Source organism: Aspergillus foveolatus (assembly GCF_047715535.1).
Source record: "Aspergillus foveolatus strain CBS 279.81 unplaced genomic scaffold BDW70scaffold_25, whole genome shotgun sequence".
Taxonomy (NCBI): domain Eukaryota; kingdom Fungi; phylum Ascomycota; class Eurotiomycetes; order Eurotiales; family Aspergillaceae; genus Aspergillus; species Aspergillus foveolatus.
In genome coordinates this window covers 335,896-355,639 of record NW_027396089.1, presented here as the reverse complement: position 1 = coordinate 355,639, position 19,744 = coordinate 335,896, and the positions used below count along the sequence as shown (strand labels likewise).

The following is a 19,744-nucleotide window of genomic DNA, read 5'->3' as shown; positions in this document are numbered from 1 at the left end:
CCAGAGTGTTCAGTATGCTTTCAGCCACCTAGGTAGAGGAGAGTACCTCGTGCCTGAGACGTAAACGCGCGACGCGTCCCGCAAGGCGGTCAAGGTCAACGCCGGCTTTCCCTTTTTGGCAGAAGTACGAAACGCCGGGCTGCTGCTCCTTGAGTTGCTTTTCCTTCCAGACAACTCGATTCCGCTGCGGGATCCAGCCAGCCAATTGCTTGCCTGTCGGAATCTGCACTCGAATATCTCTGCACTCGCTTTCACTCGACGCATGGTACCCTGAAGTGCAGCCTCTTCGACCTCGGCTCCCCCGCGCTCCCACGATGCCGTCGCGCACTCGTCAAGGCCCCTCGGTCGCCACGGAAGACGTGGAACCTGAAGAACCCTCCGGCGGTCTTCGCCAACTGAAGTTCAATGAGCCGCTGTCATGGCGCGTCGGACGCTCTGCTATCCCCATCGCGGATTTGCTGCAGCGGCTGCAGACGCTGGCGCAGGAGTTGCGCAAGCTTGAACAGGAGGAGATTGAGAAGGAGTCTTTAAGGAAGGTCTCGCAGGAGCTCGCCACGGCTCAACTGCTGGCGCATAAGGATAAGGGCGTTCGGGCCTGGGCTACATGCTGCATTGTGGATGTGTTGCGCCTCTGTGCGCCTGACGCGCCTTTTACGGCGAATCAACTAAAAGTGCGATCTACTCGATGCTTACAGATGCGTGTTGATATTCGGCTTTAGCAACTGACTGGCTTTTTTGTCTCCTAGGATATTTTTACTTGTATTGTGTCGTCGATCATCCCCGCGCTAGGGGATCCCTCAAATCCCTATAATGCCCAACACATTTACGTCTTGAATTCGCTGGCGGAGGTCAAAAGTATTGTTCTCATGACGGATCTAGATCACCCGGACACATTGATCGTCCCACTGTTTATAAGCTGCTTTGACATTGTCGCAGGCTCAGCTAAAGCCTCGACCGGCGAACCAGTCGCCAAAAACGTCGAGTATGATATGACCCGCCTGCTAGTGACAGTTATCGACGAGACGCCGGTTCTCGCGCCTGATGTTGTGGACGTGATCGTAGCGCAGTTTTTGCGTGTTGATCCTCGCGTGCTGGATGGCCCAGGGAAAAAAGGGAAAAAACCCGAGACTCAGGTGGACGAGAAACAAGAGACGCTGCTTCTAAAGGACTACCCGGCTGCGTACAACATGGCCAAAGCAATCTGCCAGGCTTGCCCGGAAAGGATGACTAGCCATATCAGCCAGTACTTTAACAACGTCATAATTGACGCCTCAGCCACCGGAACCCAGAATGGGCCCTCGAAGCAAGCTCGCAGAACTAACCTCGATGACTCGGACGAGGAGGGAGAAGACATCAAAGAATTGAGTAAAGCGCATCGATTAATCCGTGAGCTCTGGAGAGCATGCCCCGACGTTTTGCAGAATGTTATCCCCCAGCTAGAAGCAGAACTGTCCGCCGAATCGGTGTCATTGCGCTTGCTAGCAACCCAGACCATCGGCGACCTGACATCTGGGGCTGGGGTTGCTGGACCACCCCCGCCTCTGCCTATGGACCCTGCAGTCTACCCACAGGTGACGCTGGACGACTATGCGCGATCGATTCCGCAGCCAAATGTTCTCCTTATGCCTTTCGCGCCGAAGCCCTTTTCGCAGGCACACAGCTCTGCGTATGATAGTTTTTTGAGCCGGCGCCTGGACAAATCAGCTTCAGTGCGAGCCTCTTGGGCTACCGCTATTGGCCGAATTATCCTAACCTCTGCGGGTGGTTCGGGCTTGAGCGATAACGAGGAGCAAACGCTTATCACACATCTAGCGTCGATGCTGCGGGATGCCGATGAGAGGGTCCGCTTAGCAGCCGTGGAAGCAGTCGGCACTTTTGGCTTGTCGCACATTGTGAACAAACTCGGAGTTAGCGGTGGTGTTTCCACCCAGGATTCTTTACTCTTCATCCTCGCAGAGCGTGTCAAAGACCGGAAGTCGCAGGTGCGCGAACATGCTACGAAAGTCTTGGCACGGGCTTGGGCTGTCGCGTCTGGGGACATAGAGAGGAGTCACGAGCAGGTCACGCCCCTGCTTAAAGAGGCACCGTCTAGGATTCTCGACGCCTACTACACCAACGACCCTGAGATCCACGTTTCTATTGATCGTGCCATGTTCGAGATCCTTCTTCCGCTAAGTTATCCTCCCATCAAGCCCAAACTCTCTAGAAGTGGTTCGAGTCAGTCCCAGAGACTGAAGGATTCCCAAGCCGCTGAGCCTGAAAGCGAGGCGGACGTGGATAGAATCCGCGTTCGTCGCATCCTCACCCTCGTAGGCGGGCTGGACGAGAAGGCCAAAAAGGTGTTCTTCGCCATGCAGAAGCGCCAGGTATCTCTAAGAACAGCTGTCACAGTCTATCTACAGGCGTGCGAGGAGTACAATGTAAGTACGACAGGACTGTGAGCCAGTGAAGGTAGCTAACAGCGAGTAGGGTGGCGTGATGGAGAAAAATAAGGATCAGATTAAGGCTCAACTTAGTAAAATTGTTGACGCTTTGGCGAAAACCTTTCCCGATCCAGCAAGGACATCTGCAGACTTATGGAAGTTCGCAAAAATCCATGATCGACGAGGCTATCAACTTATCCGCTTTGCGATGGCTGCTGTGAGTGACTATCGCACGGTTATTAAAGCTATCAAGGAGCTGGCGAGAAGGTTACAATCCAGCAATAACACGATCCTGCATGAGACCCTTACTACCCTGTTATATCGCTGCAGCTCGATTGTCTTTAACCGAAGTCATATTCCCCCAATCATGAGCATCTCCCGGTCAGATGAGAATGGATTAGCGGCTCCCGCGCATGAGATGCTGAAAGAAATCTCTTCACTCAACCCCGAGGTTTTGGAGGCTCAGGTGCAAGAGATATGCAAAGACCTTGAGGCCCAAGCCCCAAAGGCCACCACGGTGAGCGCTGCCGGTACTGAGGAGATTCTTAAGGCCTGCTCCGGGTTCGCGAAGAAGCTCCCCTCGAAGTTGCCGAAGGAGCGGAAGTTCTTCCAGGCTCTTGTCGACTATGCCCTCCACAGCCCGTCACCTCGTGCTGCCAAGCATGCCGTCCTCATCCTCATGGCTGTCACCGATAAGAAGAATATGTACGCCAAAGATCTTGTCGAGAAGTGTGTTTCCAAATGCACGTACGACTCCGATCGATTCCTCACAAAGCTGGCAACATTGTCACAACTCAATCTTCTTGCTCCGCGGGAAGCCGACGAAGAGAGCGACGCCATCATCAAGATCTCCGTCAATCAAATATTATTAACAAATCGATCACCCACGCCTAATTCAGGCTACTCTTGGTCGGATCAAGTCGACGACGAGACAGCTGCCAAGGAATGGGCGCTCAAGATTATTGTCAACCGGCTCCGGGCCAAAGATGGCTCAGATAGCGACGACGATTTCCGTGCTCATGCAGAGCCTGTTTATAATACTCTGAATAAGCTTATTGTGAACTCAGGCGAGTTGTCGAAGAAGAAGGACACTCCTGCTACCCAGAAGTCAAGATTGCGGCTTCTGGCCGCCAATTCATTGCTAAAGCTATGCAGCTCGCATGCTCTGTGTGAGCAGCTGCTCACTCCGCAAGATTTCAATTCCATTGCTCTCGTAGCGCAGGATCCACTTCCAGAAGTGAGAAGCGGGTTTATTAACCAATTGAAGAAGAAGCTTGTGCAGGATACCCGGCTGGGCGCACGGTGGTATGTCATACCGTACTTGCTTGCATTCGAACCGCAAGTTGGTTTGAAGGACAGCACTCTGACATGGCTGCGATCTCGGGCTGCATTCTTCTCCCAACAGACGAATGGCAAGAAGGGCGAGAAGCAGACGGTTATGGAAGCTTTGTTTTCGCGCCTTCTTTCCCTCCTTGCGTATCATCCTGATTACCCCCCAGCAGATTTAGATGAGTCAACAAAGCTGGACGAGCTGACGGATTTTGCTCGCTACATTCTCTTCTATCTCTCCGCAGTGGCGAATGAACACAACCTTTCCCTAATCTTTCACATTGCTCAGCGTGTCAAGCAAGCCCGCGACGGGATCACTAAGTCAGACGAAATGTCCACACGCCTTCACACGCTCTCTGACCTAGCACAAGCTACTATTCGGCGATTTGCAGACATCTACTCCCAGCAGCGAAGGTTCGGCGGAGGCGCTGGCGGTGTCAACCTACTTCAGACATACCCCGGCAAAGTGGGGGTTCCCAGCTCCATTTTCGCTCCAATGGGCAGTCACCGAGAGGCACAAGAAGTCGCCGACACGACGTTCCTTCCAGAAGACGCTGAGGACAGGCTTGATCGCATTGTGCGAGCGACGATGCGGACGAAGAGTGGGTCGAGCCAGGCTGCTGCAAAGAAGAGGAAGACCGACAGCACGCAGGAGCCCAATCGCGGCGCCAATGCGACGAAAAAGGTGAGGAAGAACAGTGAAATTTCGTCCAGACGAAAGTCGGGCTCTTCTGCCGTGAGTTCTAAGACGCCCAAGCGCAAGAGTACCAAGAAGACCGGAGACGACTGGTCCTCGGATGGCGAAGCGGCAGGTGAAGTCGCCAGTAGTTCCGCCGCTCGAAGGCGCAGCAATAGAGGCAGCGCTTCACGGCGAATCAGCTACGCAGACCCCGACAGTGACGAAGACGACATGGAGATGGATGAATTGAATCAGGCTCAGGATGATGAAGATGAAAGCGAAGATCAAGCCGAGGACATCGAAAATGGATCTGACCTCAGTGAACTTAGTGAAGCGGATAGCAATATGCTAGAGGAGCCCGAGGACGACGGCGGCCCCTTAGAAAAAGAGGACAAGCCCGATGACAAGCGAAACGGCGACGACGATGCACAGCCTGAATCCCCGGTTGTGGTAGCCTCGAAGGCGAAAATGCCTGGCAAAGCAATGAAGAAGACCACCCTTCCAACGCGACGATCGGCTCGTCGTTGATATCTACTCCCTTTCCGTTTTCTCCCCTATCTGCCGTCATATGTGTATGTACGTTTACGCAAGGTCCAGTACGACTCGGTGATATGCATGCTATCCGTCTACTTATTTCTGTCTTGTCCTATCTTGTCTGTGTGAATAGCAAAATTTTCGCCCAAGTTGTTTATATTTATATGATACTCTATTTACGCTATCGGCTTGTCCTCCTTGATGGAATGGATTTCATTTTCTTTTGTTCTCTTGCCTTGCAAGGCCAATCCCTCCTAGCTCTCTGTTGATTGATAAGGTCCTACTACGGTTCTCTGGTTCGATTCTAAGTTCCGCCGTCAAAATGCTAGTCGTCCATATCACAAATTGAATGTATGTCATCTTTACCTAAGCCTGGTTTGTACCGTCCAACAATATTGTCACACTCCTACCTAGCTCTCTACTACCAATTCTACTAGTTAGCAGCTTTACTTGCCTCTCTTAATGTGCCGGCGCGGTTGGTAGTAGGCTAGTATCATATTCAAGCTTCAGGTCATGTTCGATATCAATCGTTCCATATAGTAATTCGAGCATCCATAAACGGAAAGTACAACCTAGCTCGGCAACCAAGAAACGGTCACACTTTCTTCGTTCATTACGAGGTGTCCAAGGGAAGTGCGACCGAGACAGAACTGTACCTAACCGGAGGGCCCGTGATCCATCCTTTAGGCACGGACATTCCCATGTCCGGACCCGCATGGAGAGCTAACACGATCAAGTCTAGACTCAGTAAGCGGGATTGGAACTCCTAAGAGCGCGATACGAACATACGTGGGGTACTTGGACTTAAGCCCTTCTCTTAAGGCATATTCTTTCAGAGTTAGATGCGTACTACGTAGTAAGTTGTTAGGGACTGTTACGGTGTTGCTTCTCGGTGTTCAACAAGGAGCTGGATGCAGGTCACCGGCAGATTTAGGAGATAGATAAATATATTCAGATTCGGTGGTCCTGTAGGAGTATTTTCAAGGCTGGTAGATAAAGAACGCAGTGGTTTGATTCTAATAATATTAGAGAGACGGCTGGAGACGCACGCGTCAGGCAACTTCATTGCAACCTAAATACCAGAGCGATATTCAACAGAACCTAGATGGAGAAGGGTATGCGTACGGAGATGGTAGCCATGTCTACGCGAGGATGTTGTTACATATGGTTGGTAGAACCTCAGAAAAGTTGCGAGCCAGCGAAAGAGCAGAAGACACCGGAGTAGGTATTGAACAAGCATAGGCCACTAAGACGCTCACGAATCATATACACCAGAACCAGAACCGGAGTCAGAGCCAGAACCAAAATGAAAGGAAAAGGAAAATGGTTATAGTCAGACACATGTTTGGTGTCAATAAGAGAGTTTTGTGCGAGATCAGGCATTGAGATTCATAGGTGGAGGAAGAGGAGTGTACATAGCGTGTCAAGGGTGGGTAGAAAGAGGATAGCCAGGAGTTAAACTGGTTCCTGCAGGCTTCTTTATGTGGCCGCGTTGCTAGCTGCTGCAGCCTTCGCGAGCCGTTCTTCGACACGTTCTTTGTGTTGTCGATTTCGAAGATGAACCTCAAAATTATCCACCGTCGTAGCAGGGCCCGGTGTATACAGTTTCCCAGGACAATCGTGGCACCTGATCCGTGGAAGGTAGAGGAATTTCAACTTCTGGTTGGCCTGAACCTGCGAGTGGGTGACGGGTTGCATAGTTTCCGTATCTACAGCCGTGTACCGCATCACTGCTTCGAAAGAGTCATTCGGGTTTGCCTGGTTAAGTCGATTGAGTCCTGCTACGAGCCAACTCGGAGGCGGGGGCTAGAATAAAAATCATCAGTACGTTGTTTTATGTTCAGCATGTCCCTCTAGTGTTGGAACATTCGATTCGATAAGAGAAATGAAAACGAAAATAGGCTTCATTTACGTACCCCAGGGACGCCTGGCTGAGGAGGATTAGGAGCTTCCACAGCCCCGAGGTGTTGAATAGGACCCGGACGACCGGCGCTAGGTAACCGAGCTTGCGAGTGAGGTTGGGAGGGAACGGGAGTAGGGTTCAATGTTGGGGTCTGAACTTGTGGCGTGCTTCGTTGAGAGGCGGGCTGTGTCGCAGGCGTAGAACTAACGGCTGCGGAATTGGTTTTGTAGCCGTTCATGAGGAATTGTCGGAACTTCTCGCGCGATATTTTGAGCGTCACGATCAGCTTTTCCGGCTCTTCTGGGCTTTCCTCGCGGTAGTCACGCCTGCGAGCCGAGACTCGACTTTCATTATGAGGCTCAGGGGTTGCCGACTGTCCCAGATTCGCCCGTAGAGCCGCATGTGCTGCAGTAGCAGCTCCTCGCATGCCTCTCGTGCGCGCCGTGCCTTGAGCCAAATGAGGGCCAATAGCAGGAGAACCAACCAAGGAGGACTCGTCACTGTCCGAATCATCTGAGTCATCACCTCCGTCTCGCAGACCAACCGCAGCACGCCCGCGACGGCTCGAACCTGATCGTTTGAACACATTACTCTCTTCCAGCGAAGAAGCGGTGTTCGGGATAACGGACGATACAAGTAACGTGCGAATTGTTCGCTGGCGGTCTTTGAGATCGGGCAAGGCAGGGCCGCCACGACGGTTGACCGACCGTTTCTGTCGCCTCTGGTCTCTTTGAAATGATACCTCTGTCCTCTCAAGCTCCGCTTCATTGAGTTCGTAGAGATAGGGTGTGAATTCCTTGGCGGCCTGGAACGGCCGAAAGGACGAGGCGAGTGGTGAAGGTAAGAAGGATGCTTTCAGGTCCGGATCTTCAACGGGCCGTCCGTCGAATGGATGTGAAACGATGTAAAGCGACTTTGTGAACAATTGTGACTGCTCGCGAATGGAATGAGCAATTGCAGTTGTAAACTCGCCCGAAAGAGAAAGATCAGTCGTCATTCGCGCGGCAAATTCTTCGGGACTATTATGCGGGTCATTGATATCCCATTCGAATTGGTCAACCAGAGTATGTTGGCCGATGGTAATGTTCAATTTGACCACAATGCGCATCTCATCGTTTTTATAAGCGCTATAGGGAAGGTGAGGATCGAGCGCTTCCTCTTCGATGTGAACATGGGGATAGAAGTCACATATTTGCTCCTGGATACTCTGAGAAATCGTTCGTACCAGCGGTCCACACGACTCCAAAGGCAAGCCTAGGTCCTCCACGAGTTTTTCCGCGAACAAGTCAGGGGACACGACTCGGTCATGAAGGTTCCATGTAAATGTATCACGAATCTTCACCTTCTCCCAATCGATATCCAACCTAATTGGTACCAGGTGTTCAAGCTGCTCGCTCTGTGTCTTCATATCCTTTCGCGAGACCCGTAGTTCCCGTGTTTTCCGATTTCCGGGGCGGCGCCGATGGGCCGGATATAGCAGCTGTGGATGTTGGTTGCGCAAGTCGGTGCGAGCATTCCCAAAACCTTCGTAGCCAACGCCGTAAAGAGCGGCCGGGTTCGTATGACTTTCCCGTCGTAGGGCGAGATAGTAATCACGTTCGGCGCGCTTTTCTTGCAGGAGCTGCTGGCTCGGGTTTTGCCATGCCGTCAGAGCGGAGTGCTGGAATTCTCTATTGACATAATCGTCCAGCAGAATCTTCTCCACTGGGGTCTCTCGAACACGAACAGGCAACGCGTTGCCAGGGGAAGAGGCTGGAATAAAGGCCCCATCTCGCGATCTTTTTTTGCCAGACGCGGCACCATTGGCACTGCCATTCTGTGAGCCCGGTGAAGTGTCCGTATTAGAAGCATCCTGGCCAGGTACTGATTTGGGTAGTGACACGCCGGATGCTGCAAGAACAGCTTTCGCATTCTGTTTCCCTTCCCCAATCGTATCTGATCCTTCGATCCCATGATCCGCAAGTAGTGAAGAATCGACGTCGTGGTCGAAGTCCGCAGCTCCATCCAATAGATCCGAATTGTTCTGAATCGCATCCGATTGCGCGTCGGCCATCCCCTGCTGGGATGAATCGGGGAATGCCATTATTGGTAAACCTGCTTCACGCCGGTACCACAGGTCTTCTCCAACAAGGCAGGCGAATCACTTGCACGAACGGAACAAGCGCAGAAATTCGAGAAGGATTCGGAAATTTATAATAGCATTATTCTTCAGGAAAGATAATCTGAAGCTGTGACATAATGTATTAGTCTCTGCACAGATGTTTCTCCGCAAGTAATGATCACAGGAGACGCGACCGCGCACCAATCGAAGACTCGCGATGCCTTGCCATTAAGAAGCGACTAAGGTATGTTAAGGATTCGTCGGAGAGAAAGGCAGTCATCCGCAAAGCGAATTAGATGTAGCATCACAGTAGCTGGTAGGGCAAGGAGGAGCAAGCCACGAATATCCAAGCCAATGAATCTGATGAGGGGACATGGTCAAGCGCAGAGAGATAATTATGCAAGCCAAGCTGGGAAATGAAAGGGCTGAGATAGGAAAGTAGAGATACTAACCAGGAATTAGAGTAACAGAGCAAAGAGGATTCCAGGGCCAAACGAAGCACTCTATGGGTCTTCGTGCCGGGTCTGGGTCTTTGCGAGAGAAAAGCGCCCGGAAAGGAGCGGCGGGATCAGCTGACAGCGCTCCGGTAGCACGGCGCGTCTCGGGCCCAATGGCGACAGTTGTTTGTCCCTGACGTTCCTCAAATATTCGTTTCGCCCTGAAAGCTGCTACCGAATTGCGGGGGTTGACGTTGCTAATCGAATCGCGTTCTATGACAGGATGGCGGACGCCAGGGGCATAGAAGAGGAAGAGAGAGAGGTGGCAGCGCAGCGAGAAGGCAAAAGGCTGGAGCGGGCCAAACGCTGTTACAAGCGGATTCCAAGTAGTGAAGCAGAGAGCAGCTGGGGGACGGCTGGAGGCGAGCAAGCGGCCGGGGAAACAGTTTCCCAAGCACCCAGTCAGAAGTAAAATCCTAAATCATTCTGAAACCATCCAGACATTTCTTTCCTTTCATCTCCTTCATCAAATGGTGACTTACCTGTACCGACGATACCTGTAATGGCTGTCTCACACGTGATAGCCAGCCACGTCATGTGACTATAACTATACTGAATTTAGTATGGCGCTAACCTCGACACCTGGGCGCTGGGCACTGTCCGTTCTACTACGTATCAGCACAATACTCGAATTTACGTTGTCAAGTGCTTGTGACAACTGAGTGGATCTACGACCACGGGATTTTACTCTTGTTGAGCTACCCGTTGCACTAAACCATTGATTCAGGTCTGTCTAACGTCGACTACGTAAGTTCGCATCCACCACCACCGCCCGATGATCTGAGTTGAATACCCCGTCATCGAACCGATTTGGTAGAACCGCATACCCTTCGATATTCCAGGGAAGTCCACGATTAGGGCCCTCACCTCGGACAGCCGGCCCCAGCAAGACATAATCAATGCGTTTAGGATCTTCTCCCTCGTAACCAAAGCCCGTCCAGGTCGTCTGGTTACCGTAGTAGTCGGCCGTGACCACTAAGGTCGCCGAATCAACCATTGGGGACACTGGTGCCGTTAACACGGTGTACGCTTCTTGTGTATCTTCGCTATTCAGGTCTCCTGCGAGAAAGATGCCGGATATGATGTTTCCGAAGCGTCCGTTTCGATACTCGCCAATCTTACGCAATATAATATGGGCCGCTTCAAATCGAGAACGGGACCCTTGGTCATCCAGATGCGTGTTCATGGCCAGAACTGTATGGCGGCTGACATGATGGGTGAATAGCCCAATGGTCACGATGCGAATTGACGCAGCATCCCAACCCTTGGAGGGGACATCAGGCGTTTCGGATAGCCAGACAGTCTCCCAGTGTCGAAGCTCCCAGACAGACGGGCGGTATAGTATGGGCGAATACTCGCCTGCTTTGTAGCCATCATCTCGACCAACGCCAATGTAGGCCCAGGTATGGTCGGAGCTCTCTACTGCAGCTCCCGAATCGACATGGTCATTCGAGTTCAACCCAGACAAGATGTCTATTAATTGGTTATCTAGGACCTCCTGTAGGCATATGAATGCATCTTGATTGCGAGTATTGTAACGAAGCTCGTTGAGGAGGCGCGGTGCTCGTTCTTCCCAGGGTCGCTCGCCTTTGAACGGAGAAGTAGTTGCATACCGGATGTTGTGCGTGAGAATACGCAAGGGAATATCCTTTGCATCAACCTTCATTTTGAGCTATCAGTTGGTGTTTCGTAAGAGTTGCTCATGGACCTGGGGTCAAGATGAGGAGATGCTGACGCAACCCCGCAACTTGGCCAAGTCAGGGGGAAAGTGGCTGATACGTTTTAATGTTGGCTCTTTGCTCTTCCGCACTAAGACAATCAGCTGGAGGCGTTCTTCGGGCTTGTACCTGGAAGGCGAATGGTTGAGAGTAATGTCAGTGGTCAAGTATATAATTGGAATTGCTGGTGAAGGAACTATATATTTTCGGGCAACAAGTTGGTTACAGGGTCGCGGACAGCAGCCACAGGGAGCTTAGATTAGCCGAATTGAGTTCTTCAACGACTTTGAGGTCTTTCCTTCGCAAGAGCCTCAAAAAGTAGTAGCTCCTGCATCACACCTAGAGGCCTGCAATACATCACTGTGAACTCTCAAGCTCTTTGTTGCGCTTGATTACCTGGATGATGTCATTCGGTATTTCGACGTCGAACTAGCAAAATCCCAATCTGTAACAGACGCTAGCACTTCTAGTCACAGGGCCAATGGGACCGACATGCATTACGTGCATGGTAAATGAAGCGTGTAGGGCGAAGGGAATCTTAGGGTGGCTGGTAAGAAAACCGTATGTAATTGCGAGCCCACAGCAGGAAGCCCCGCCTTCATTATTACTCACCAAGTGCACACGACCGCCCAGCTCCAGCTCCATAGGTAGTCCACCTGGCTGTCTAATTTTCTCCCTCCATCTCCTCCGCACGACTGATTTTGCGCTTGTTGCTTGTCTTCTCCTCGCGTTGCTGTGAGGTAGACTCGAATTATTCACAATGGCTGAAAACCAGACTCAGACCCCCGAGGTTGGTAAGTGTCAACTGCCCAAGCAGTACCCCTCATTCTGTAGTGCGAAAAAGCTCCGCGTTTTGTGGGTTTCCCGCTTGCTTTGTCGGCGTCATCATCTGGATGAGAACAGTGCCTCTGTGACCTGGGGCCACTAATGTTGGCCTCAAACGCTGAACGCATTCTTCTTGAGCTAAATTATACACTCTTGTATTTACTGTGATTTATCTGCTTGTCGCAATGCTCACAGCTAACCATGGCTTTGATCGCTGGTAGACTACACCTTGAACAACCCGGATACCCTAACCAAGTACAAGACTGCTGCTCAGATCTCGCACAAGGTTCTTGAAGCTGTCTCAGGTTCGTTTTCCCAGCGTCAACACTGTTTCGACTAATCCTATGGTGGATGACAAGTCTAACCCTAGCTTGCTAGCGCTATGTGTCGAGGGAGCCAAGATCATCGAGCTGTGCCAACAAGGTGACAAGCTCCTGGAAGAGGAACTTGCCAAGGTCTACAAGGGCAAAAAAATCCAGAAGGGTGCGTCTCAAGCCTCCATTGCCTGGTCGACGACCTGAAACGCCCGCCGAAGAATGTACTGACCTGCCTCTGTTGGAAGGTATTGGTCACCCCACGACTGTTTCTCCTAACTCCCATGTGACACCATACACCCCCTTGGTTTCGGAAACCGCGGAGGCGGAGACAACTCTGAAGGCTGGTGAAATCGCAAAGATCCAGCTTGGTGCCCAGATTGATGGATTCGGAACCATCGTTTGCGACATGGTCGTTGTTGGCGCTTCCGAGGTTACCGGCCGCGAGGCGGATCTGATCCACGCGACCTACTACGCCAATGAACTGCTTCTGAGGCTGATGGCTCCCCCCGGTCTCCTTGCTACCGGATCCGAGGAGGAGAAGAAGAAGGCCGCTGCCGAGAGACCTCCCACCCAGGCCCGCATCACGCAGCTCATTGAGAAGATCGCTAAGACCTATGACTGCAACATTGTTGAGAACACCACCAGCTGGCTTTTCGAGCGCAACGAGATTGAAGCGGAAAAGAAGATCATCCTTTCCCCCGGCTCCGGCGTTAAAGGCGAGGGTGTTCCTGATGTTGGCGAGGTTTGGGGTGTTGAGGTTGGCCTGTCCCTTGGATCCGGAAAGGTGAAGAACCTGGACCTCCGTCCTACCCTGCACCGACGTACTACCACGACATACCAGCTCAAGAGACCCAGCTCTCGAGCGACTCTCACCGAGATCGTCAAGAAGTTCGGCCAGTTCCCCTTCAGTCTGCGCCAGCTTGATGACGAGAAGGCAGCTAAAGTTGGTGTGATTGAATCCGTTCGCAACGGTGTCTTGAGGCAGTATGAGCCTGCCGGTGATGCTGACAACGCTGCGGTTTCCCGTTATCTGACCACAATTGGTGAGTTTAAACTGCGAATACGGCCCAATGTCGTTCGCGTTCATATTTGTTGAACCAGTCTCTAACAAGCGTGGCAGCGATCACCAAGAACGGTATCACCAAGCTGGCGGGTCCCGCTACGCCCGACTTCGAGAAGATCAAGTCTGACAAGAAGATCGAGGATGAAGAAATCCTCAAGATCCTGGAACTTCCCCTGTCCAAATCCACAGGGTCGAAGAACAAGAACAAGAAGAAGAAGGCCAAGAAGGCTGACGGGAATGACGAGTAAATGAACTTCTCGATTGGATGAGCTTTTGTGTATCTATTGGACCTCTCTCGAGGTCTCAATTCAGACCTGCAGCCTGATATCGTGTCCAGTGGTTATTACTCACTGGAGCCTCCTGTTACCACAAGCCGGAGCTGGGAAGATTCTCATATAGGAAACAGGGCTGAAGTCGGAACCAAATTTCTGGTCCCAGGCGCTTCTTTCTTGTATCCTCATAAGGAGACTTTATTACTTAGTCTATACATAAAAAGTCACATGAAAGTCGCACATGAACAACAGTAGCAAAGAAAAGACCACTCCAGACAACCGGGCCTGTTTCTGCGTGGTCGATCTTCAAAAAGGATCCTTACTTATATTGTGCTTTTATTGACTGTTCTCGAAATTATGCTTGATAAGGCAGCCGAGCTTCGGATGAATGCCCTGATCAAAGCTATTCAGAAAAAGCATTCCTGCTCTCCATTTATGGCCTGTAGCCGTTGGAAGCGAGGCACTCTTGTATGCCCGCACCCTCTGGTATTATGTATCTCCCGTAAGATCTCCCATCATGGGTGCTTTAGTCAACTGCTCGCCCTGAGGATGTTGCCACGACTAATCTTTTAATCGGCGATAGCCCGGAGACAGTGAATGGAGCCTCCCCGCCACTTCCGCGAGCGCATCTTTCTTTCCCTTGACCTGATATCGTGCATACGAGGGACTTAGTGTACCCAAACACCCCGCTGCTCTTACGGACGTAGCACTTGATTCTGCGGTCGAAAATGTTGTCTCCGGCATAACCCGGATCTCCAGATCTAGCACATAAGAATATGATCACAGATGATGCTCAGGATGATGCAAGCTTCCAATCTGCACTGTAGGCTCTTCGTAGGCTCTTCGTCAAAAATTGAAGCAAAGTTAATTGTATATCATCTTTTGGCTGATTGTTTTGGTATCTTCTTCCAACCTTTCGTGCCTCACGATTGTAGCAAGGCGTTTAACAAGGTAACGATAGAACAGGCATGCCCGAACAAGGCTAGAAGACCATTTAGCACAAATGATTCCTTAGAGAGCCCAAGCAAGTTCTCTGACTTTACCAACCGGCATCACGATTTCCTGCGGTGCACCCAGCAAGCATCCCCGGAGCTGTAGCCTCAAAGGTGTGCTGGCCTTGAGCACATGTAATTGAAATGCCCTGAATGCAAGACAAGTCTTTTAGAAGGAATAAAAGAAATGTGAACTAGGAGAGAAGGCGATATTTGAGGTTTTGCCCACGGGTCGTGGCATTGGGTTGGTGGGTGAGCTGGTCGAATGGGAGTGGGCCGAAAAGGCTCGTCTGCTCTGTGCATCCTCTCTTCCTCTTCCTCTCTTCCGGCACCCTCCATCCACCTCCACACCACTGCTATATCTATCAACCCAAATCAACCTGCTGCACTTCACTTGGCCTCTCTTGTAAATTGGTCTCGACTACTGAAGCTGCTTCTTTGTGCGTTTTTCGCGGGCATCAGAACATACGTTTTGCCCCAGCTTCGAAAAGTCGCAGCTGGGCTGCCACCTTCTACAACAACTCAAGTTAGATGCTATCAATATAGACATCTATCTCGCTGTCTTTGGCTTGGAGATTTTAGAATCTCTGGCGTCCTCTGCACCTCAGATAGCGAGACGCGAAATCTCCTACTTCGGTTTGGGAGATCCCTTCGTCTGCCTGGTGACAGCGCCACGCAAGACAGTCGCATTCGCATACTGAGCAGCTTCATCAACAACACACTGTTGTTCTTGACTACGGTAACACTCCTTTTCCTGTTTTGCTCTCTATATATCTGCTGTTACCTTCCCGCCCTCACCTCACATACCTCGTTTCATCCATCTGTGTCTCCAGGCATCTCTCTCTGCGTCTTGGGCCTTGGAAACTTCCATCTCATGCTCCCATCTACCGTGTCAGCTTTCTTGGAAAAAGACTGCCGGCTGACCCTCAAGGAGATATCAGGGCTAAGTGGCGCTCTCTGTGTATTTTTGGTGATTTCGGTGCACCGCGTCAAAGGCCCGGCCGCTTCGTCTGCTTTTCAACAAAGAAAGCCAGGCTGTCTTCTCATTGTCCACAAAGATTCCCCGTTACTGCTAGCAGTAAGTCTTTGAATTTGTTACCTATTCCGAGTAAAGAACCCTTCTGCGCCTGCGAAAGGTGCTTCTCTATTGTACTCTGGACTCGTCACATATCCCTGGCCCATGGTCGGACGAGCCTACCAATACATCGTCGAGATCCGTGACCGTCTACTATTTCTCTGGCAAGTCTGCTTGTCTGTCGTGCTTGTTTTTTGAAGTATCAGATCATTCCCGTTAGAGGCTTCGTCAATGAGCGGTCACTGAGCTGAGCACCATGCTGACTTTGACACAAGAGTGAGCTCAACTTTACCAAACCACCTTGGAGGCTCAAGTCAGAGTGCTTGTAGCCTTGCTACTGTCGTATTTGCACTATCTACTTGGATATTGCCCGCCATCAAGCCGGCCTTTTTGCTCATTCTTTGTCACTTGGGCTGGTCTCCGGGAGACGAGGTACGTGAGCATCGTGTAAGATCCCTAATCCAGGTATAGTCATTGCTTTATTCATTCAAAACGCATGATTTATTTCGCAATATAGCATTCTGATATCAATTTCACCCCATTCAGGTAAGGAATCTCCGTGGTTGTGGCAATTTCCGCGGCGAACCCCTGGGAAGCGTGATTGGGGCTTTTCCCTCGAACACTCCCGTCTCCGTTTCGCAACCTCCGCAATCTCTCTTCCTTCAACCGCGCGGGCTGGCCACGATTCCAACCAGCCACGCCGGCACGGTTGCTGACGTTACAAGAGTGTATTGATCAGTGCGTATCAATTTGTTTGCTAAAGTTGAAATATTCTTTCCAAGGTCATCAAAGGAGCTAACTGTACGCGGCGCAGGTCCTCGCGACTCTTGTGCCCTGCCTTCGTCGCAATGGCTCGGAATCTCCGTTCATCATCGCACGCAAGGTCAAATGATTCCCGGCCCTCGACACCTGTACCGCACACAGCGAACATGGCTTCTCCTTTCACAGAATCCACTAGACCCCGCAAGCAACGGCGAACTGGGCGATCCTCCCGGGTTGGAACCGATTCACTGCGAGACACACCCGTTTCGAGTCAGTCGCAATCAGTTCAACCTCAAGAGCCCGCAACAAATGGAGTTAGCGGTACAGAGTTGAATGGACACATTGCGGATTGGATCGAGCCAGAACCAAGGGCTCCTGTTCCTAGCTATCTTGACACGCCCTGGTCGAATGTGTCCAATGCCCATAACCCTGTCCTAGGAACTATGCGCCCGCTAGGCGCATTGCCCACTACCGCAGATAGGCGTAAAGCAGGACTCGCGCCATCGCATCCGGGCACCCCAAGCATTCCAGTCGCAAAGGAAATGCAACCTGTATCCGAAGGCGAGAAAAAGGATGACAATCCTCCAACTCTTTTAACTCCGGCTGAGGAACAGGCCCCTGAGCTTATTTTACCAAAGCCTAGTATTGAAGAGGACCTCGCGGCTTTTACAATATTGCCCGTTCCTAATTCAATTAATGCCGATGTCGACACGCTCAAGGCTGCGGTTGAGAGCGCCCTACATCTGGCTTCAGACGCCAACAACCGTCTTGTCATCAAAGGGCTGCTCCGGATGTGGGAGAAATGTGGCAATGACCCCTATGTTCTTAGGATTCTGGATGGGGTTTGTCAAGAAACACCGGGCTCTCCCCAGAGATCTATGTTTCAGAAGGCCATGCGGACCGTCTTGGGGGAGTTAGAGGCTCAAGAACTGGCAAGGACTGAACCCGGCGCGCTACCGGTATCAGGGAGAGCCCGCTCAGCGAGTAGTGTGTCTACTCTCTCCTCAGCGAAATCACTGGATGCCGAGACATATGCACCCGTTCCGGTGGTTGCCGCGAGTTCGGCTCCTCATCCAAAAAAAGGAAAACAATCAAAAAACTCGACACAAAAAAAAACCGTTCCAGCCGTTGACTTTCAACGGCAAAGAGCGCTCGAGAATCCCGAATCTTCAGAAGAGGCTATACAAGCCAAGAAATCTCGGCTACGGAAATCTCTCCCAAAAATTGCGACGTCTGAAAGTGGAATCCGTTCATCTCTAACCTCGAATCCTCCATCGAACTTTTCTTCGCCTGGCCCTATAGCAGCAAATGTAGATATCTCCGTTTCAAGGAATGCGGGGACACATAGAGAACGGTCGGAGAGCGTGGCAAGCAGTGATGCAGGAGACAATAGACGTCTAACGCCCTCACTAACGTACGTTACGCAGTCTAGTGACCCTATTAACATCTACCACTGGGTAGTGGCCGTCGAAGATGTGCATTGCTAACTTGGATTAGTGACGAACCTGCTGAGAACAACGACTTTTGTCGACAATGCGAGAAGAGTGGGCGGCTTCTATGCTGTGATGGTTGCGTGTATTCGTACCACTTCTCCTGCCTGAATCCGCCTTTGGACCCCGCAAACCCTCCAGAAGGAGACTGGTTCTGCCCCAAATGCTCGGTTTCAAAATCTCTGAACACGCTGCTTGGTGGCATGGAGAAGACCCCCGGGCGAGACTTCGCATTGCCTAATAAAATTCGAGACTTCTTTGCCGGCGTTCGCACTGGTGACGACGGAAAATATGAGGAAGTCGCATCGTTACCGCGTATCAACCCTCGAGCAGCTCGTGGGAGCCGTACTGGCCGCTACGACGACCCCTTCCTGTTGCGAATCACCGACGCAAAGGGTAAGCTAATTGTCTGCGTAAAGTGCGGACAAACCACCAACGGCCGTAGGCCCATTATTCAATGTGACTTTTGTCCTTGCGCTTTCCATATGGACTGCCTTGACCCGCCGCTGGCTGTCCCGCCGACCCAGCGAGTTGGAAGTGATCGTCTCTATCACACCTGGATGTGCCCGAACCATGCCTTGCATGACATGTGTTACCCTGTCAGGGATGAAGAAGGGTATGAAACAATGAAGCGTATTCGTCGTCCAAAGAACCCGCGTTTTATCGATGTCGAGGTTCTCCCGGAGAACGAGGAAGAGGAGAACCTTGAGGACGAAGAAAAGGAGGGCATTACGTATCGTGTCTCAGAAAAGGGAATCAAACTCAACTTCATTGAGAGAGTCAAAAGGTTAGTGAACTCCTCCCACCACATACTTCTCGTATTAATACGACCTGCAGGGAAAACGAAACTGCTGCCGCAAAGAAAGCAGCCGAAAAGAGGTATTTCGAATATGCCAAATCGAAAGTGGATGCCCTCACTTCGGAAGCAAAAGCATTCTTCGAATCTCAGAAACCAGCCGATGACACCACGGCCGCTATATTGAATTCGCGGACAGACGTTGAGCGGGAAGCCGCTGCGAATCTAATTTCGTTCGCCCAGAGTAATCAGGTCATATGGCAAGATGAACAAAACGGACAGATTAATCTCTTGATTGACCAGCTTAAGGCAAACGCGCCCAAAAACCTACCAGCGCCAGAAGATGAAATATCGTCCCTGCGTGCTCTTCAAAAACTTATCGAGCAACGAATCAGTGCTTTGCAACCGAAACAAAAAACTAAGGATGCTTACTCTTCTGAAGTTCAATCCACGTCGTGATGGTCACATCAGCAAGGCAGACCATGATCCTGCCTTTCTCCTTATTCTTATGTGAGATATTAGCTTACGATAAATGGTCCCTCTTGGCTAAGGATCGCATTTTGTCGCGGTTTCGTTTCCCATCTTTCTCTCTCGCTTCATCATTGGCTCTGAATTTGGTTCTTACGGTTCCCGGCGCATAAAACATAGCATTGTCGAGCGTTTCGATCTTGCATAAAGTCTAGCTGTCCAAAGCAACGAAGACTTCTTTATGTCTTTTTTCTCATTTTCACCCTGTCTAACTTATATCATCCAACCTCTTTGCTTGTGCAAAGCTCAAGAACCCGACCGAAATTGGAACTAGACCTATGTTTCCATCGCCGGACATGTGGGATCACTCCGATAAGTGTCAGATAGGTAGCAAGAATTCACAATCTCCGGTTCCGTCCTGTTCTTGGAAGTTACTGTGAGCACCGCCATGCTATGCCATGCCATTACAGGTAAAGTATCCCTTCGGATACGGACGGCTT

General features: G+C 51.1%; 5 protein-coding genes across 5 annotated transcripts; 3 read left to right on the top strand and 2 right to left on the bottom strand.

Annotated features, from left to right (window-relative positions):
- Nucleotides 1-191: 191 nt before the first annotated feature.
- BDW70DRAFT_54721 (sister chromatid cohesion factor PDS5) lies at nt 192-5,233 on the top strand (the record flags this gene model as incomplete). Its single annotated transcript, XM_073744258.1, has 3 exons — nt 192-671; nt 747-2,420; nt 2,470-5,233. Coding segments are annotated over 3 exons (4,644 nt in total), but the record flags the coding sequence as incomplete, so codon positions are not given.
- Nucleotides 5,234-6,325: 1,092 nt separating this feature from the next.
- BDW70DRAFT_54718 (SWI/SNF chromatin-remodeling complex subunit SNF5) lies at nt 6,326-9,046 on the bottom strand. The gene is made up of 2 exons (XM_073744257.1): nt 6,882-9,046; nt 6,326-6,771 (listed from the first exon to the last, which is right to left on the bottom strand). The coding sequence occupies exons 1-2, from the start codon at nt 8,949-8,951 to the stop codon at nt 6,445-6,447; spliced, it is 2,397 nt and encodes a 798-aa protein (XP_073595878.1). The 5' UTR covers nt 8,952-9,046; the 3' UTR covers nt 6,326-6,444.
- Nucleotides 9,047-9,944: 898 nt separating this feature from the next.
- Nucleotides 9,945-11,132, bottom strand: BDW70DRAFT_150483 (endonuclease/exonuclease/phosphatase family protein; the record flags this gene model as incomplete). The annotated part of the gene is made up of 3 exons (XM_073739164.1): nt 9,945-9,976; nt 10,049-10,071; nt 10,294-11,132. 3 exons carry the CDS (start codon nt 11,130-11,132, stop codon nt 9,945-9,947), a joined length of 894 nt encoding a protein of 297 aa, XP_073595877.1.
- A 719-nt stretch (nt 11,133-11,851) lies between these two features.
- Nucleotides 11,852-13,828, top strand: BDW70DRAFT_54661 (curved DNA-binding protein (42 kDa protein)). The gene is made up of 5 exons (XM_073744256.1): nt 11,852-11,978; nt 12,231-12,314; nt 12,388-12,492; nt 12,572-13,369; nt 13,447-13,828. Exons 1-5 carry the CDS (start codon nt 11,945-11,947, stop codon nt 13,635-13,637), a joined length of 1,212 nt encoding a protein of 403 aa, XP_073595876.1. The 5' UTR covers nt 11,852-11,944; the 3' UTR covers nt 13,638-13,828.
- A 2,213-nt stretch (nt 13,829-16,041) lies between these two features.
- BDW70DRAFT_54651 (putative PHD finger domain protein) lies at nt 16,042-19,408 on the top strand. The gene is made up of 5 exons (XM_073744255.1): nt 16,042-16,175; nt 16,275-16,466; nt 16,543-17,904; nt 17,988-18,767; nt 18,818-19,408. The coding sequence occupies exons 3-5, from the start codon at nt 16,577-16,579 to the stop codon at nt 19,233-19,235; spliced, it is 2,526 nt and encodes an 841-aa protein (XP_073595875.1). The 5' UTR covers nt 16,042-16,175; nt 16,275-16,466; nt 16,543-16,576; the 3' UTR covers nt 19,236-19,408.
- The last annotated feature ends 336 nt before the right edge of the window (nt 19,409-19,744 follow it).

Bases quoted from the DNA above. Each gene is read 5' to 3' on its own strand.
- BDW70DRAFT_54661 (XM_073744256.1), top strand. From the start codon at position 11,945: ATGGCTGAAAACCAGACTCAGACCCCCGAGGTTG. The intron at 11,979-12,230 runs GTAAGTGTCAAC...GATCGCTGGTAG, and splicing joins GACTCAGACCCCCGAGGTTG to ACTACACCTTGAACAACCCG. The intron at 12,315-12,387 runs GTTCGTTTTCCC...CTAGCTTGCTAG, and splicing joins GGTTCTTGAAGCTGTCTCAG to CGCTATGTGTCGAGGGAGCC.
- BDW70DRAFT_54718 (XM_073744257.1), bottom strand. From the start codon at position 8,951: ATGGCATTCCCCGATTCATCCCAGCAGGGGATGGCCGACGCGCAATCG. The intron at 6,772-6,881 runs GTACGTAAATGA...TTTTTATTCTAG, and splicing joins CTCAGCCAGGCGTCCCTGGG to CCCCCGCCTCCGAGTTGGCT.
- BDW70DRAFT_54651 (XM_073744255.1), top strand. From the start codon at position 16,577: ATGGCTCGGAATCTCCGTTCATCATCGCACGCAAGGTCAAATGATTCC. The intron at 17,905-17,987 runs GTACGTTACGCA...AACTTGGATTAG, and splicing joins CGTCTAACGCCCTCACTAAC to TGACGAACCTGCTGAGAACA. The intron at 18,768-18,817 runs GTTAGTGAACTC...TACGACCTGCAG, and splicing joins TTCATTGAGAGAGTCAAAAG to GGAAAACGAAACTGCTGCCG.